Genomic DNA, 18,403 nt, shown 5'->3' with positions numbered 1-18,403 from the left:
TAGCTTTACCCGCGCGGTCTTTATACGCGCATGAGTTTATTATGAGTACCACTAGAAGATACTTAGTTATAATGGAATTTCTCAAAACGTAACGACTATGTCGGATGAGTAGGTATTTTACAAATAATATAAGATAACTATAGTTTATTGTGCACAAAGAACACAAGGTACATAAAATAGGAAATATGTAAGAAATGCAAAACAGAGACCTTATTGTTCAAAAATAAAATAAAATATTCCTTCCTTGAATGCTTTATTTTTTATTTTGCGTGTGTGGCAGCCCTACGGGCGGCGTCGCGACGGCGGCCGGCGCCGGCGGTACGTCCTTCCCGCGCATGCGCCCTACACACACTCTCCAACAGGATCTCTTGTTCCCAACACATATGATCAGTATATTTTTTTCTAGTCTTACTCACCATTTCCCCTCGGATTTGTGGAAAAACCCGACCAAGTGCGAGTCACACAGTAATACTTATATCGAGTCTTCTTTTCTCTTGTGGGTTGTAAAGTCAATGACCAACCTCATCAACACTATTATTATTATTAAGTCTTTAGTGGGTGACAGAGCTCTTCTATTATGAATTATGAAAAATTACATTTCGATGTGCTTTTTGTTAACAAAATCTCGCAAAAACACCTAGGTTCATTCCAGGTAAAAAATTGTGTTAAAAAAAGTTATTTTTTCTCCGAAATGAAATTAATTGAAAGAAATAGAGGTTATGAAGAAAATAACCACACCAGAATGTATTTTTTGTCAATTACTAGTTGTAGGTATATCAATGACACTTTCATACAACCCACATTACTAATAAAACGAACCTTGTTGTGTATCAGTGGAATTACTATCCACTGCTGGGCAAAGGCCAGGCAAAAGCATGGGTGCTTTTCCATCCCTCTTTGTCCGGAGCGATCTCTCTCTACTCTTTACAGCATCTCTCCTACCTACTAGAAATATTAAATTGTACACTTCAATTAAAAACTAATTAAAGTAAGATGATTCCGTGCTTCGGAGGGCACGTTAAGTCGTTGGTCCCGGCAGCCCTAAAAATACCTCCACCAACCCGCATTGGAGCAGCGTGGTGGATTATGCTCCATACCCCCTCCGTTTGATTGAGCGGAGGCCTGTGCCCAGCAGTGGGACGTATATAGGCTGGTTATGTTATATTTTTTTTACGCTTCAATTTAAAATAAAACAATAGTTTACCTTTTATTAATTTATATTGATAAGTATCGTTTTAATTGATTGTATACCTAATTATTATAGAGGTAATTAAATATTACGCATTTATATATCACATTGCATCTATTCTACACCATCAAAAGGGAAATAAATACGCAACTTATTGAATACAAAATATAATTTTGTGTACATCGTGTGAACACGTGGCTGTCGAGGGTGTGCGGCCAGGTCCACGACAGTCAGGTCCAGGTGCGGTAGACGACCACGTCGGGCGAGCGCTCGTCCCAGGGGTCCGGATACGCCGCCACCACCTGCGCTGTAACCAACACACCACACTGACGGCCTAGCCAAATTGCTAACTATATAATTTGCCACTCGCTAATGGCGCATCCATCATCATCACCATCAGCTTATTAACGTCCCCACTGATGGGGCACGGGCCTTCCCTATGGATGGATAGGGAGATCGGGCCTTAAACCACCACGCGGGCCCAGTGCGGATTGATGGTTATTAACGACTGCTAATGCAGCCAGGACCAACGGCTTAGCGTGCCTTCCGAAGCACGGAGGAGCTCGAGATGAAAACTTTTTTTTTCTGGTCACCCATCCTATTACCGGCCTTTGCGAAAGTTGCTTAACTTCAACAATCGCAAGCCGAGGGCGTTTACCGCTGCGCCACCGAGCTCCTCAACCGCGCTGTAACCAACACACCACACTGACGGCCTAGCCAAATTGCTAACTATCTAATTTGCCACTCGCTAATGGTGCATCCAAACACAATAAATAAGGTATCAAACTGTGACAGCTCTGTTCCGAGAACATGTGACTTTCATCGTGGGGACACGGGTTTGAATCCCATCTCGGGCTTTAAACCACTGAATGCGACTTTAAGTTTGAATTCATATTTGGATCGTAGATAATTTATATCACGTGGTTTCCAATATTCATGCCAGGTTAATGACAATAGGCTCGCCACCATTAAATGGGATTTAAAACATAGCTGGTGACGAGTGGGTGTAATACTGTACACCTCTGCCTACCCCTACGGGGATGCAGGCGTGATGCTATATTGTAACATAACATAACAAATACTTTATTGCACAAATAGGAAAATACAAAACAAAAGAGAAATAGAATGAGTGCAATAGGCGGCGTTATTCCTAAGTAGCAATCTCATCCAGGCAACCTTTAAGTGTTATGTTATACTTACTGGGGTAGGAGGCGATCATCCACGAGGTCGGGTTGGAGAGCACGGTGCGCGCCTCCGGCTCTGGAACAACAATCAGTTGCATAGTTCTCTTGTATCTCCGCCCACCCTGATACAGATTACGGTCGTGTGTTGAAGCATGACCGTGTGTATGTCGTCTAAAAGATAGCTTGGCGAGGTCTGGGTACGCAGTTCGTCTTGCAATCAATGTACTTCAGACTACCCCAATTGAGATATAGACGTGAACTTAATAATAACAATAATTGCTCATTGTATCTTTGTTATTAACATTATTCGAGCAGGCGCCATAGTCCCCCATAGCCCCAGTATCTCGGTCCACTAACCCACCCAATAACCCAGATCCCTTTGTCCCCATAATCTGCAATAGTCCTATACGAACCAGGGATTGTCTTTGGGTGCACTCCCATAGTGCATACAGGGATAATCGCCGGTTGGTGTCACACAACATTTAGATTAAATTGTCTTAAGGGGCCTCTACGTGTTGGCTTCGGCCCCACGCACGCATCCAAGACTCTGGGACTCCAGAGGGGCGAGATATGGAAACGACATACTTACTTACATAATATTAATATAACACTTTATTGTCCACACATTTACAAGACATTTCATCATAATCATCAACACATTTACAGGACAACTTATACAAAGGAGGGCACAGGAGGCTTTTTCGCTAAAACCGATCTCTTCCAGGAAACCTTTAGCAGAGAGAGAGGACATAGGTATACATAAATACGCTGCAGAGTAGTGTGCAAATAGGTGGACTGATATTTCATAATATTATATACGATGAGATGAGATATTGATGACGCCTATGTTATGTTTATATGTTAAAGCATGTACGTTGCTATGGTTACCGTCATTAGGGAAACAGAGCGCCCACAGCCGCACACACAGCACCGCGCACAGCCCCACCCCCACCAGCGCGGCCAGGCTCGCCGCCACCACCACCACCGCCAACTCCATACCCCACCAGCGTCACTCTACCAGCTCGGAGTGATCAGCAGTCACACCAGCTGCCTGAGGACATTTATCAAAGAAATCAATCGAAGAAAAGAGGAAAATCAAAGAAAAAGAGGAAGACTTAGAAGAACCGTTCAGATGCAGGATGTTTTAAAGAAAGGCCAGGGGCCTGTTTAATAAAACTTACAATTGTAAATTACAACGATAATTTGGTGTTCATTACGTAGCTAATATGAAACTGCAAAATATTTGTGATCACAAACTCCGCAATGTACATCAAATTGTCATTGTAATATACAATTGTAAGTTTTATTAAACATGCCCCAGGTCAACAGTACTCTACACCGGCATGTATGTATGATGTCTTTGATGAGAGTGGAAGAAACGAAGTTGGTGTATCAGGGTCAGGATCGTAGTAAGTGGAATGCCTTGGTCTCTTCCTACCCCTGATCTTGAGCATTTATGTATGTTTATTAAAGTACTTAAAAAAAGAATGACAAGCAGAATATAATGTGGTCTGTATATTCCGTCTAATCTCGAAAACCACAGAGCTGGTATTTAAGTATGTAGACAAGGTCTTTACGTGCCTTCCAAACCACTGTATCATAAAGACTATTCAGCTATTCAACCAGGTTATTAATCATAGAAGGAAAACTAGAAGGAAAGAGAGGAAGGGGAAGACCAAGAAGAGCTTACATGGAACTGATTAAAGAAAAAGTTAACGTCGTGTCTTATAGGGAAGTCAAGGAATTAGCCTTTGATAGACTGGAATGGAAAATGCTACACCGACAAGAGCGTGGCTCTTAAATTGATGATGATGATTAATCATCTCACTTTTTCAGATAAGCACGTGATTCGAGCCTGTAATGTTCTTGTCCTTACAGTCTCACAAATATATCGACAATATCCCTGTCAGGAATCAAAGCTGGACTGCCGGATACTGGCCCTGGTTTTGGTCCTGACTATTGGTCGTAAAAACACCTCCACTGACCCATTGGGAGGCTGTTTATATATGTCAACGAGGTACAACGACGAGGTATGAGGGGTGTAAGTATATATACTTAAACAAAAATCAAATAGATATGTACCTAAGTCTTCATAATAAGGATAGATTGTCATAAGTACCCAATATCATTTGTAGTGTCGCGGTTAACTGTATGTTGATGCTTACACATTCCACTTTCACACACTACATTTTGTATTTCGTTTTATTGCTCATTTATTTTTGTTATTAAAACTTCAAGCACTTAAGTAATTCTAAGGGAAGTTGGAGAACGATTGTATATTGAAATAAACTCAACAGGGACGTAAAGAAGTAGCTATATGTACTTAGTACCGCACGAATACCAAACTGCGACGGAGCAGCGACGCAGGGACGTAACCAGAGGGCCTAGCCAAGTTGCTACAGCTAGGGTGTGAGATTTGCAGGGCTGAAGCCGTTTCAACATTAAGTATATATAATATTTATTAGGTAATTTAATTAATACTTCTAAGTATTAATGACAAAGGGTGTTAGTGACATCGTAACGAAAACTTTTTTGGGTTGATATAGACCATGATTCTGAGATGATATCTTGATATCATCAATCTTATCTTGTAATTCCCCTTGGGGAATTTTCCTTCGCAAAAGTATGGAACAGAAAATAATAAAAAAAAAAACACAAAAAACATGAATTTCCGATAGGAAATTCCACTTGATATTAACTCAGAATCGTGGTCTGAACCATCCCCCTTAGTATTTATTTATTACGATGTCACTAACACCCTGAATGTTTTGCCGAATAAATATTTTTTCTTTGTTTCTTTTCTTTCAAATGCCCCCAATATACCTAACAGTGATAGGTCGTAAACGCCAAACGGACGGACAGTCATCGTAGGTTTTCGTATTTATCAAAATTTACTGCAAGATAAGCAAACATATAGCACGTCAGCTGGAAGACAAGCAGCTGCTTGTCTTCCCGAGCATGACGTCAAATCCGACAAAGGGATAGTAGTATTGAAGGTTCATCATGTCCAAGTGACTTCGTATCAGAAGTGGCTGCAAGTTGTCTTTTATTACTTGTGGTTCTGCCCACCATTGTATAATATATGCATGAATACCACGGATGTTGTCTGGCCAAGAACATAGCGTAAAGAATAATGTTACCTATATATAGAACGGCAACTCTCCGCTCCCCACCAGCGGTTGAGGTTTTTTTTGACGTGACTCATTGTATATTTGCCTCAAATGACATTAAGTAATTGGTCCGACAAGCTCCGGCCAAGTAGTTATTGCCATGTGCGGCAAATATACAATGAGTCACGTCAAAAAAAAAATGTCCATACAAAACAGCTGAGTTAGGTTTACTTATGTTTATTTATGTACTTATAATAATAAATAATAAGAGGTTTATTGTATGAAGGGTCCGGGGTGCTCCCAGAGGCGGCTCTGGCGAGATGCTGATGTCAATGACGTCACGGGTCGGCAGCCAGACTCCGCGGCGCCGCAACCGGCGCCTGCGCGCCCCTCCCGCGGGCACACTCATTGTCTTCTAAATAGATATTTATATTATACTTACTCGGTTACCACCAGGAATGATTTCGAGGATAATAATGGGCCTAGCGGTTCGTGACCTAGACGTTCGGCGCATGATCTAAAGGTCCAGGTTTGATTCCCGAAGATAAAATTGCCAAAATCACTTTGTTGCGGCTGTGCTTTATTTGGTTAGGACACCAAGTGCAGGATTAGCATGTGATGGGGTCACACTAGGCGGAGTTAATATTTATTTATTTTTATTTATTTATTTATGAATGATTACTATCACCCTCTGCCTACCTCTTCAGGATATAAACATAACCAGCCTATATACGTCCCACTGCTGGGCACAGGCCTCCCCTCGATCAACCAAAACTTATTACTAAGATTTTTTACTATTTTTTTCTTAATTAATTATATATCTACTTATAAGAACGAAATTTCTAATGTTTCTTTATCACCATCCATTAAATGCAGTGAAAAAATAGTCTTTTAAGTACATTTAAAAAAATACAAAGGAAGAGAAATACTTATAAAATAAATATTATATTATAATTCATCATCATCATTAATTTAAGAGCCACGCTCTTATCGGTGCAGCATTTTCCATGCTACTTTTTTAGGGAAAAATAGGGCAGTGGTTTCCCTCTTGCCTTCCGCCCAATTATAATTATAGATTTTATGGATGGACACGTTGGTAGTCGACACACAAACCGGATCTGTCAAATAGTCAGGCTAGATAAACGGAATCCGTGAAGACCGGGATATCGCTTGGTAGATGATGGATGTGGAGTCAGTATGTGGCGGCGGGGTGCCGACCCGTGTTGGGGGCACACTCGCACGACAGCGGCGGCGGCACTGCAACAACAACACAACTTGTAAGTACATATTTAAGACTCGATTGTACTCTATTTTTAAAGGAGGACGCGCACCTTAACACGCCGTTGGAGCGACACGCGCATCGTATGCCATGTCGCGCATCTATCCGCGCCGCACGACCCGCACCTTGCCACAAAATGCGAAGACTTCGGCGCGTGCGGCTCCTGTGGCGTGTGTAGGCGCGCGTTCACCTTGACGGGTCTTTGCATGATATAATAAATAGGTACAACAGGGTACAACGTATCTGTTTAGCCGTAGAGGCAGTCAATCAGCTCGCGACACCAAACACTTCAGGACCCCGATACCGACCCCAGCGTGGTCGACGATTTCCCTCAATCAATGCTTATCGCTATCGCCCCGCAAGAGTCGATTAATTCTTTCAAATATTTTTCCTCTCAGACAACGCCCTGAGCCAAGGTTCGCTCCCAACTGGGCGCCCTCAGGCCTGTTATCTTAAACGTTGTCCCCATTTGTCCGGCCAAATAGTTAATACCATATGCCAAATCTACAACAAGTCACGTCAAAAAAAAGTACAACGTATCCTTATTGCAGTCACAGCACGCCAAGCCCGTTACGTTAAGTTACGTGCGTGAATGTTTCAAAGCGGCATCATATCGGGACTCGGACATCCCGACTATCGGGGACTTTTTGTAATTATTTCTTTTTATTTTGGTGCAATAAAGTGTATTTGTATTGTATTGTATTGCATATCCATCTAGAACTTCATTGGCTGCCAGTTATCTTCTTTTACACCACACTAGGCGAAGTTTATGTACTTACTTGCGTTTTTTTTTCAATAAATCGCCTTTAATCATTGAGTAATTTATTATTTTTTGACAGGTATTTGCAGGGTAATAATAAATAGACGGCATCCGTGGTCCAGTGGTTGAGCGTTGGGCTTACGATCCGGAGGTCCCGAGTTCGAATCCCGGTGGGGACATATCACAAAAATCACTTTGTGATCCTTAGTTTAGTTAGGACATTACAGGCTACCTGATTGTCCAAAAGTAAGATGATCCGTACCTACTTCGGAAGGCACGTTAAGTCGTTGGTCCCGGTTACTACTTACTGATGTAAGTAGTCGTTTCATGAGCCATGTCAGGGGCCTTTGACAGCTCAATAATAACCCTGATACCAGGGTTGATGAGGTTGGTAATTCACCTCGCAACCCACAGGATAGAAGAAGAATAGCAGGATAGGGTATCTCTAACACTGACTTATACCATTGTAACTACCCATCCTAAGCGAATAATGATTTCTAATGTCACTTACCGACGTGCGGGTATGGTCCGGCCGGGGCGGTCGGATTGTAAGGAGTCTCTCCCGGATTCCCGGGATTAAAGGGTGGGTTATAAGGTGCTCCCGGGGTAATGTGATATCCCGTTGGGTTTACTATCGGTACTGGGTTAGGATACAGGTTGTTAGGACATGCGGACAGATTGTTGATTGCTACCGGGTTCGCGGGATATGAGGTCGTGTAGGGTATCACCGTCTGATGTGTTGGGTGCGTCGGGTGGGAATGCGGCGTGTAGGTTGGTACGCTTGGATGTGCAGAGTATACATTCGGGTTGCTGGTTGGTAACCCCTGGTTGCTAGCATTGATGGTGGAGTGTTCAGGTTGTGGTCCCTGGCCCGGGGACGCGGTGTCACCTGGCCTTGATATCACTCTTCCTCGCCTCCGCTTTATATCTACAATACATCACTGGAATAAATAACGCAGGCGCACCCCGGACACTTCACACAAAACACCTCGTTTTACACAGATACTACACATTGACGTTATCGTATCGATTTAAGTCTAAACTATGTTCGAGGGGGGTGAGGTAAACCTAGCTCAGCCGCTGGTGGGGAGCGGAGAGTTGCCGTTCTATAAGTAGTAATAATATTATTCCTCATTATTTTTATCTTTCTGATTTTAAATACCGAATACTTTAAAAAGAATACAATTTAAGACAAACACAACGTAAACAGCCTATACTTATACGCCGCACTGTTGCACAGGACTCCCCCTAAATACAAAATTTTAAAAATACAAATGACATTAAAGGCAATTGAACATTCCTTGTGGTCGTGTGGTCCACAGGTGGCTTACTTTTCAAACGGGGAGCACCGGTTCGAGCTCCGGGCCGAGTACCGGGCTTGAATTAGTTATTAATTTATCGTAAGTACAGTCATGCGCAATATCATGTACCCACTTTAGAACCCTGTCGCACTAACATATTTGACAAATGTAATGAGACTTACGGTTTAATTTGTCAAAAAAGTTAATGTGACATGGTTTCAAAGTGTATATAGGTATATTAGTACTCGTGACCGTACATAATTTGGCGCGACCATTATAGACGGCAACACGGCTCACCACCACGTTGGTCTAACAAAAACCTCGATGAGGTTCATCGCAACTCGGTACCTGGTTCATCTTGCGATGTATGTACTTCTGACTACCCCAAGTGGGATGTAGTGATGAGCTTGTGTTATATATACCATCCCTGTAGAGGCACTGCTTGCAGCCCCAGGCGGCGGCGCACGCCACCGCAGTGGCCAGCAACACCCACAGGAGCATCGTCCGCGCATCTCCCTCCATGGTGGCTGAGCTGGAATGGAGGGATAATATACAGGGTGTCAGTGACACCGTTACGAATACTGACGGATGATTCGGGACATCATCCTGAGTTAATTTCAAGTGGAGTTTTCCGTTGCAAAATTCATGAGTTTTTGTATTTTTAAATTATTTCCAATTATACTTTTGCGATGGAAAAATCCACTTGATATTTGTACGTGGTCACTATCACCCTGTATAATATTAATCAGCTGGCAAAGAGTTATCTTAGGTAACTAACGGGACATCTTGTAGATCGACCAGGTAGTAATGGATATAAGAGGCCACGGTTTTCGATTACGATCCCGAATTCGTGACGCGACACTTTCACCAGCTCCTTCATTCTTATCAAAATCTACACACCTACATAAGTAGGTGTGTGAAAGAATGTGCTTTCTGCCTTCGCGGCATGGCAACCGTCCCGCACGACTTATATCGAGGACTTCGACCAACAGACGCAGCGAATACTATCTACGTAGATAGACGTCGAACAGCAATTGGTCAAAACCCTTTTGATATCGATCATAGGCCTCGGTTGCCGTGCCGCGGGGACATAACCTGCTGGTTTACAGTAAGTAGATACCTACCTACCGTTCTTAACTGCAACCTTCAGAATCATGACAACTCAGTTGAAATTTGAAACTTGTAGGGAATTCCCCCGAATACTTTCTGTTGTTTCTTGTGCAGCTTCACGTTACAAATACCAGAGTGTTTATTTAAGTGTTTGTATTTCCTGAGTGTGCGATAAAGTATCTGTTAAGTATAAGTACTTGACCTAACCTAACGAGGTTATAAAAAGGATAATTTAATATTTAGTCTTTGGTGTGTGGTGGTGTCTTTGGGAGTGGTGGCCTATACCCGGCAGTGGGTGGATACAGGCTGTGTATGAATGTATGTATGATGAGTGGAAGGAGCGAAAGTGTTATGTCAGGATCGTAGTAAAAAGAATTTCATGGTCTCTGCGAAGAGGCGTAACAATATTTATGTACTTACGTGTGTATAGTACCTTATCTAGAGCTATTACAAAGCTATGAATAATATTCCTGCTACTCACAATTACACCTGTTGATAACTGACCATGTAGTGAGTCAGAAGCCCAGGGAATATAATGTCCGACGCACAGACGATAGTAGTTGTGTTGATACACCTACACTTCGCCTGTTGACTGCTATAAAATATCACTGTTAATAAGATGACCTTTAAACAGAGTAACCAAACGTCTTTACCAGTGTAAATGAATTACTCATAAGTACATATATATAATTATTAGGTATTCTAATTATTAATTTTAAACCAAACTTGCTAACAATAGCCGATGCAACGATGCAATCGTGTTGTGAACAATGGATATTCCGTTTTCCTGATATTAAAACATACTTAATTAAAGCTTAAAATACAAATTCCGATAAAACACAGACACACAAGGAAAAATACTTTTGATATTGTATAAAAAACAAATGTAAAACAATATCAAATCCCACCCAATATTATACATATTGTATTATTTATACAGCCATTGTGGTAAAATTAATGACCACTGAGGATTTTCCACGCCCGTCATGTCGTAAAACCCGACAGAGGACCATGATGGACCATCATAATTATCTATGTATAGGCGATGGATTAATATTCTGTTTTCACAACATCTTAGTAGGTGAATATGCTTCGTATCAAGACTGGCTCCAGTCGTCTTCTGTTTACTCGTGGCTCTGCCCGCTCCATTAGGGATTGCGGGCGTGAGATCACGTGTATTCACTTCCGGTGACTGTGGCGTGCATGGCTTCAGTATCTACGCGGATTTCGACCAATAGACGCACGGCGTTTATCAATATAACATAACGATCTGTATCCCCATTGGGGTAGTCAGAGGTACATCCATCACAAGATGAACTGAGTACCCACGCTTCACCGAGCTTACTGTTAGACCAACGTGATAGATGGTGAGCCGTATCAAGTCAAGCCAACCAAATTTTTTTCTGAGTCAGGTTTATTATTGAGCCGCCAAAAGCCCCTGCTATGTTTCATGTAACAACTACATAGACTTACTTGAGTAAATAGTAGGTCGCGTGATATTTATCCTGCAATTGTCGTAACCAAACTAGAGATCACACATTAATATTTGTTATATGCCCTCCACCAATAATCGAACTCGGGACGTCTAAATCGAGAACCAAGAGCTCTAACTAATAGACGAAGATGGTGTTTGTAGCCATCATTAATGAATATAACATCTTATACCCACATATTAACGTAGGTACGTACTTGTTATCATAGCCCCAGCACCGGTCTAACCAATGATCTTCGAACTTGTTTCGAAGTCATGTTTGGATCATAGATGATTGTCACGTGTACAGCGGTGAAGGAAAACATCGTGAGGAAACACCCGAGAAATGCGCTTCAGAGGTTTGTGGCTGGTTTTCCCTTCGTGGTATGCAGTTAGAAGGTTAGACAGGCAGGCGCTTGTGTAAAAAACCGGACCTGTCAAATTTTCAGGTTAGGTAAGCGGACCCCGTGACAACAACGATAGGGAGACGCTACTACCGTATTTTTCTTTGCTGAGGAAAGGATTGAAGAAAATACATACCTATATTAACCAGCTATTTCCTAGTGACAGGTCACTAGGAAATGTGGGGAGGTGTATTAATACAAAAAGTTAGGTATTTACAAAAAATATTTATTGTCACAAACAATATGTACTTAACATTAATGTTACAATAAAAATCAATTAAGTACTTCAACTATATAACACTGTTGCTACTTACTGTACCATCACACTAAGCTCACTTATTTCCGAAAGCACACACAAACATTACATGTGTCAAATATCTATAAAAACGCGTTTTTTAGATAAGTATTATATTTTTTAATTGATGTATAACACGTTACTACTTCGTTTGATATTATTTATAAGTCCAGTCACTAAAACTACTTATCAGTTACACCATGCTAAAACTGACTTAAAAACTTAAAATACTTAAAATAAGTACCTATAAAATGAAACACATAACACACGTAACGTACACACACACCACACGCACACACTCTATATTCGAACGCTCTATCATATTCAGTCGTAGAATATTCATTTCAAATATATTTTTTATTATTTATATTGAAAAAATATTTTTGTACTTATTTAAATTATATAAAGAAACAAAAATAAAAACCAATGGTGGCAATTCACTTAAATTAGTGTCAAAGATAGTGCCTTCCTTCACATACGACAGGTGCGTTGTCTGACATCATCATCATCATTTATATCATATCACCATCATTTCATAATTGTGTGGACGATAAATACGTGGATCCGGTCGGTGCCGCTGGTGGCTAGTAGCTCACAATCACGGGTTGTGGTTGTGGCTGTGGCTGCCCCGCTGAGGCGCCCTCGTACGATGGCGGCACTGCCAATAAAACATGCAATTATTTAAAACTTAACTTGGTAATTAAAAAGATAACTCGACTTGGCAGAGCGCACTCCCGTGCCCTGTTAGTAGATAAGTAAATTGTTTAGACGTGGTTCGTGAGAGAGAAAACAAACAGACATACACATTGTCGCATCTTATAATTAGTAGGTGTTCGAGAATTTTTCATATTAATTCAATAAGTGGGTAAATCGCAATATCTGCCGCTACCTTCGGAGTGATTCCACACTGTCAGTCGGCGCCATGATGCCTAGCGTTCGTCTTGCGAACTAATTATCATAATCGGCGATTGAACTAGTGAATTTCGGACTATACTTGTGCCGATTGAGAAGTTTTAAGTATTGCCTTGAGCCCTATCAAGGATAGACAGATCTATGCAGTGTTGGTAAAGTTATCGGCGAATAATATCGAAGGTCCCGCGTGGCTTACGCCAGCTCCAAGTCAGGGTGAGTGATACACTTTGAATGCTCGATAAACTTTGCAGAGAACTAAGCTAGCCCAACTGATACTATCGAAAGCTAAAACAGGAAGCAAGTACAGCATGTTTAATTAAACTCACCGACACTAGGATGGTAGTTTGGCGCTGTGGTCGAATTATAAGGTGTTGCTCCCGGGTTTATGGGATATGCAGTCGGGTTGTAAGGTGCCCCTGGTTGGCACAGCGGGACGCTGGCGGTGTCACACGGATAGTCAGCTGTTGCCAGGTCAGCTGGCGGCGCTTCAGGTGGCTGTTCTTTCTCTGAAAAGTAAATTATAGGTACTTAAGAGCACCGGAATTGAACACCATTCGTATTATCGCTGAAACTAGACAAGAGACATCTGGCTTAAAATAAACAATAATAATGTAAGGGACACTCTTTATTTTTTTTCTGTTTCTGTATGTAGGTATATGTGTCCTGTGTGCTCAATAAAGTATTTTTATTATTATAAGTATGTATAGACAGTACCCTCTATGCAGCCGCACTTCTTGCAGCACCAGAAGATGGCGTAGATGACCATCGCGATGACTATGATCACCACCATGAGGAGCAGCTTGATCCCGCGCCGCAACACCCACGTGTGACCCACGTCCGACCCGCTCATTGTCGCCGCTCACCGCGCTGATGGAAATCGACAACATGTCAACAGCGACTGGTGAGCCGAAGCGAAGTAGGTAAGTGTGTCGTAAACATCTACTCACCTCGCAGCTTGAGAAGACCGAAGCTTAGTTGAAGCTATTATTGCAGCGTACCCTCGTACAACTGCACTGTATCGTCGTCTATGTGCACAACTGTAGAACTGTACAGCTTACAAAACATGCAAATACCTACTCCAATACTGCAATATTATTAACAGATGAGATAAAACTTGAATTTACGTTCGTTTTCCTTTACAATACATGTAGTTTAGGGGCCAAGTTCTATTGAAAAACCACAGTAAGCCTGTCTTGTATATGTCGGATGGGTGTACGTTTGGACGCGTATGAGTCTGTACCATTGCACAGGTCGACTGAGTATATTGTGTTACAGAGCAGTGTCTTATGCAGACGCGGCAGTAAGGAGGGAACTTGAATCGTATAAATACTGGTAAATTCACAGAACTATAAAGCTACACGGGCCTTTTTATACTTAACCGATTTCAAAAAGGAAGGTTCATCAATTTCTTTTTTTGTTTTTTGGGAAGACCAAGAAGAGCTTACATGGAACAGATTAAAGAGAAGGCGAACGTCGTGTCTTAAAGGGGGTTAAGGAATTGGTCTTGAATATACAAGAATGGAGAATGCTACACCGACAAGAGCGTGGCTCTTAAATTGGTGATGTGTGATCAATTTGATTTGGAACTTTAGGTGAGTGGGCTTCTAAACACGTGTGCTTAATCGCACAGGTGTATATATGTATGACAGTCCACATATTTCTCTAAAATTATAATACGTATCGCATTTTTTTTTATTGCATTAAGAATAATGTTAGAATATAAATTTAAAGAACTTGGCTTGTGTTTACAAGGAGCTCATTGCGACACAATAGTAGCCACATTTTCCTTACCTTATTAATTAAAATAAATGCGCTAAATATAACATTAGCGTGAAAACCATGTATTTTTACGTTAACTTTGTAACACCCCTTAGACACCAGCCTACCCCTATACATCTCTACTTATCATCACCTACTTCGACTTATAAATACCTATAAATACCTGTAAGAGAAATCAACGCAACACAGAAAACATTTATAAATAAAATAGGCGTAACAATCGATTACTCTTCTTGTATCGTGTGGGTTGAGTGGTGGAATACCAACCTCATCAACCTTGGTGTCAGGGTTACTATTGAGCCGCCATAGACCCCTGACATGACTCGTGTAACGACTACATACTTACAAAGTAGTAACCGGGACCAGAGGCTTAACGTGCCTTACGAAGCACGGATCAGATTACTTATAATAAAGCATAATATTGTCCACCTAAAATAGAAGGTTAGTTTACATACATAACATAACATACACAGCCTACATACGTCCCACTGCTGGGCACAGGCCTCCCCTCAATCAAGCGGAGGGGATATGGAGCATACTCCAGAAGGTTAGTTTATAAATATTTTTTGTATACTAACCTGTTCTAACTAACCTATCGCGCCCCCAATGATATTAATCTCGTAACCAACCCTATCCCTACACGCTCTTACTTCAGGTCCTGAAATTGATGTTTCAGATAGCTTTATCCACGAAGACCCTCTCTGCTGTGGTACTCGGCTCGTCCTCTTCAGTCACCTGGTCAGCCCCTACACTCACTCCGACCACAGCCTGCTCCTCCGACGTCCGAATCACAAGTCCCTGATCCTCGTGTCCAGCTAACCTCCTTCCCACACCACGTCCTCAAGCCTAGAATAGGGGCCTTGTATTGGGTCGGAATGCCCGTCGTGCTAGCCACTTAGACAAAAATTACTTTTCTGTTCTCGTATCCTTTTACACAAAAAACCCTTCAATTTATAGCAAACACTTGCACATGTTATCGTTATGGACGTGCTGTTTATGACATTTTTTTCTTTGTTTTTTTTGTAAAGACCCTTCTAAGTACCTACCGTACAATATGGGATACCCGTGGTGTAAAGTTCCTTGAAATTCGTATAAAAAGTAACACATTCATTATATCATAGAACAATAAAACGTATGTTCACGACCTCTGACTGTCGAGGTCTTCAGAAACACATCCATCGCATGACATAAGTACCAGCCACTCTTGCTTCACCGAGCCTTTGAATATAATAATAATAATATAATTATGTTGGTTATTGGGGTCGGTTCCGTTACAACTTGAGATCTCTCTCTCTATTTAAGAGCTGCGCTCTTGTCGGTGGACTCGAGAGATGCACCGGCGTAATAATATAATCAGCGTTCACGCCCGTGTTTACCATGGCGGTGGGCAGAGCCACAAATCGGCAGAAAATCAACTTACAGCCGCACTGGGTATTTAGCCGTAGAAGGTAATTATGCTGCGCAGTTTTTATTATAAAATATGTTATAACTTGACTATATCACGCCTGGTATTCCCGAAGGAGTAGGCAAAAGCGCTGGTATAGCGGTCCTTTGCCCGTAGGCCTACTGCGTAGTCCTACTAGTAGTACCATGGGTATTTTTTTGCCCGTGTTTCTATCAGTAGGACTACGGACAAGTAATATTGCCCGCAGTTCGACTAGGAATAATAAGACCACCTTAAACAAATTTGATTTGGAATCCACTTCCAATTTGAAATATAAAATAATACATACATACATACATAAACTCACGCCTATTTCCCACCGGGGTAAGCAGAGACTATAGAATTCCATTTGCTTCGATCCTGACACACTTCTCTTGCTAAAATAATAATATTTCTATTACAGTCCTACTGATAGAACCACGGGCAAAAACAATCCCCATGGTACTACTAGTAGCACAACGCAGTAGGACCACGGGCAAAGAAGGGCTATAGGTTGCACACCTGACACACCATACAAAAACCCATTCTTACCGTGTGCCGCCGCGCATGTGCGAGAGAGACGCAGTCCGCGCGCTCTCCCCGTCACTCCGTAGTGGATTACGGCGATTTAAGACTAAAGTAACACGCCAGAAGGGGTGAGACGGACGCCCGATACTAAATGGTGCGGGCCAAAGAGATACCCTTCTATGTAGTATTTACCTATTCTTTATTCTTCTTCTTCTATCGTGTGGGTTGTGAGGTGGATTACCAACCCCATCAACCCTGGTGTCAGGGTTACTATTGAGCCGCCAAAGGCCTGACGTGGCTCACGTAACGACAACCCATTGCCAAAAGAAAAAGATTTTTTAAAGGTCACACAATTTTATAATAAAACAAGTGAACTTATTATTTGAATATTTTTTTTTATTTTTATAAAAAACTAATTAATTATAACTAAGTATATACATTGTCGTTTATTATAACTTTCATAACATGACCAGGTAACAATAATTTCAATGTAGTTTGTACAACTTTATTATAAATAGTACTTTTGAGCCTTAGTAGGTATATTAAAAGGTACTTGCAATATGACATTTCGTACATACATACATAACATCACGCCCGCAACCCGCAACAGGGTGGGCAGAGCCACAAGTGATCGGAAGGCAACCTGCAGCCACTATAGTGACGATCATCATGGCGACACAATCAAAAATTCTACTATTGGTATATTCAATATGGCATTAACAATTTATTATACAAATTTTATATCACATATTATACAGAACCCGTCGCTTCTCAAACTCAACGCATTAAGTTCGATGCACACACAAGCTTTTCTATTTTAACGTGACTGATCTGCCGTAAGCGACATTAACTACTTGGCCGGACAAATGTGGAGCGCTGAGGGTTCTCACCCGAGCACATAGAAGCGGGTAGTGAAGTTTATATGAGACCGCGTCGCACCCTAACTTCTGTGGGAATGAATACTTTGACGTTTCGTAGGATGAACAGGTATTCAATTAGCCAATTTCCATCTCCGGGTCCGCATAGAGCTCTGTGCGCATAGAAGTTTCCTATTACTTATACAAGTGACATTGGCGCTAATATCGGAGGAAAAAACTAATTTTTATTTTAGTTGAAAGCTCTGTAATACCTGGTGTAGTCCTTCACTGGTAAATACAAGAAAGAGATACTAGTTTTAGAGCTATCAAACTAAAATTAAATTAAGTTTGCATCAGCGATAATCGACACCACTATCAAAAATAGAGTTAACTCGTAACAAATCATTTCCTCATTGTCTATTAATTTATTCTTGCTACATTAATCAATCTACATATATTATATAAAAAAATCCTGTACATAAAAAATATTTGTTTTGGAAAATTTTAGTTCCTCAAACTACATGACAATATTTCTGCACTCCGATAGTTATACGTTCTTTTTATTTCCTGTTAAATCATACATAGCATCACGCCAGTATCCTCAAAGGGGTAGGCAGAGGTATACAGTAACAAAAGTATTGTTGGTAACAATGATTAATAAAGTGAGATGAACTTTGTTACACGGAAATAAAGTTTATTATTCGTTCCATTTGTCCTATCTACTTAAATTATACATTTTATATAAACACACTTAACATTTTTTTTTGAGGTGACTTATTGTAAATTTGCCGCAAATGGCAT

General features: G+C 41.2%; 2 protein-coding genes across 5 annotated transcripts; both read right to left on the bottom strand.

Annotated features, from left to right (window-relative positions):
- Nucleotides 1-1,311: 1,311 nt before the first annotated feature.
- On the bottom strand, nt 1,312-9,403 carry LOC126377412 (nematocyst expressed protein 4-like). 3 transcript variants are annotated; one of them, XM_050025148.1, is made up of 4 exons: nt 9,246-9,403; nt 3,262-3,424; nt 2,390-2,449; nt 1,312-1,496 (listed from the first exon to the last, which is right to left on the bottom strand). In XM_050025148.1, exons 2-4 carry the CDS (start codon nt 3,368-3,370, stop codon nt 1,420-1,422), a joined length of 246 nt encoding a protein of 81 aa, XP_049881105.1. In that variant the 5' UTR covers nt 3,371-3,424; nt 9,246-9,403; the 3' UTR covers nt 1,312-1,419. The 3 variants fall into 3 exon arrangements, 2 of the variants coding, with proteins under 2 accessions (XP_049881105.1, XP_049881103.1); XR_007567849.1 differs by lacking the exons at nt 1,312-1,496; nt 2,390-2,449; nt 3,262-3,424 and adding exons at nt 6,398-6,740; nt 8,034-8,450 and having other exon boundaries at nt 9,172-9,399; XM_050025146.1 differs by lacking the exons at nt 1,312-1,496; nt 2,390-2,449; nt 3,262-3,424 and adding exons at nt 6,400-6,740; nt 8,034-8,450 and having other exon boundaries at nt 9,246-9,396.
- A 3,243-nt stretch (nt 9,404-12,646) lies between these two features.
- On the bottom strand, nt 12,647-14,198 carry LOC126377421 (uncharacterized). 2 transcript variants are annotated; one of them, XM_050025163.1, is made up of 4 exons: nt 13,963-14,198; nt 13,730-13,882; nt 13,342-13,521; nt 12,647-12,761 (listed from the first exon to the last, which is right to left on the bottom strand). In XM_050025163.1, exons 2-4 carry the CDS (start codon nt 13,863-13,865, stop codon nt 12,688-12,690), a joined length of 390 nt encoding a protein of 129 aa, XP_049881120.1. In that variant the 5' UTR covers nt 13,866-13,882; nt 13,963-14,198; the 3' UTR covers nt 12,647-12,687. The 2 variants fall into 2 exon arrangements, with proteins under 2 accessions (XP_049881120.1, XP_049881119.1); XM_050025162.1 differs by having other exon boundaries at nt 14,014-14,196.
- Nucleotides 14,199-18,403: the final 4,205 nt, after the last annotated feature.

Source organism: Pectinophora gossypiella, chromosome 23, assembly GCF_024362695.1.
Source record: "Pectinophora gossypiella chromosome 23, ilPecGoss1.1, whole genome shotgun sequence".
Classification (NCBI taxonomy): domain Eukaryota; kingdom Metazoa; phylum Arthropoda; class Insecta; order Lepidoptera; family Gelechiidae; genus Pectinophora; species Pectinophora gossypiella.
The sequence above is the reverse complement of the archived record's forward strand: the minus strand, read 5'-3'. Positions and strand labels throughout refer to the sequence as shown.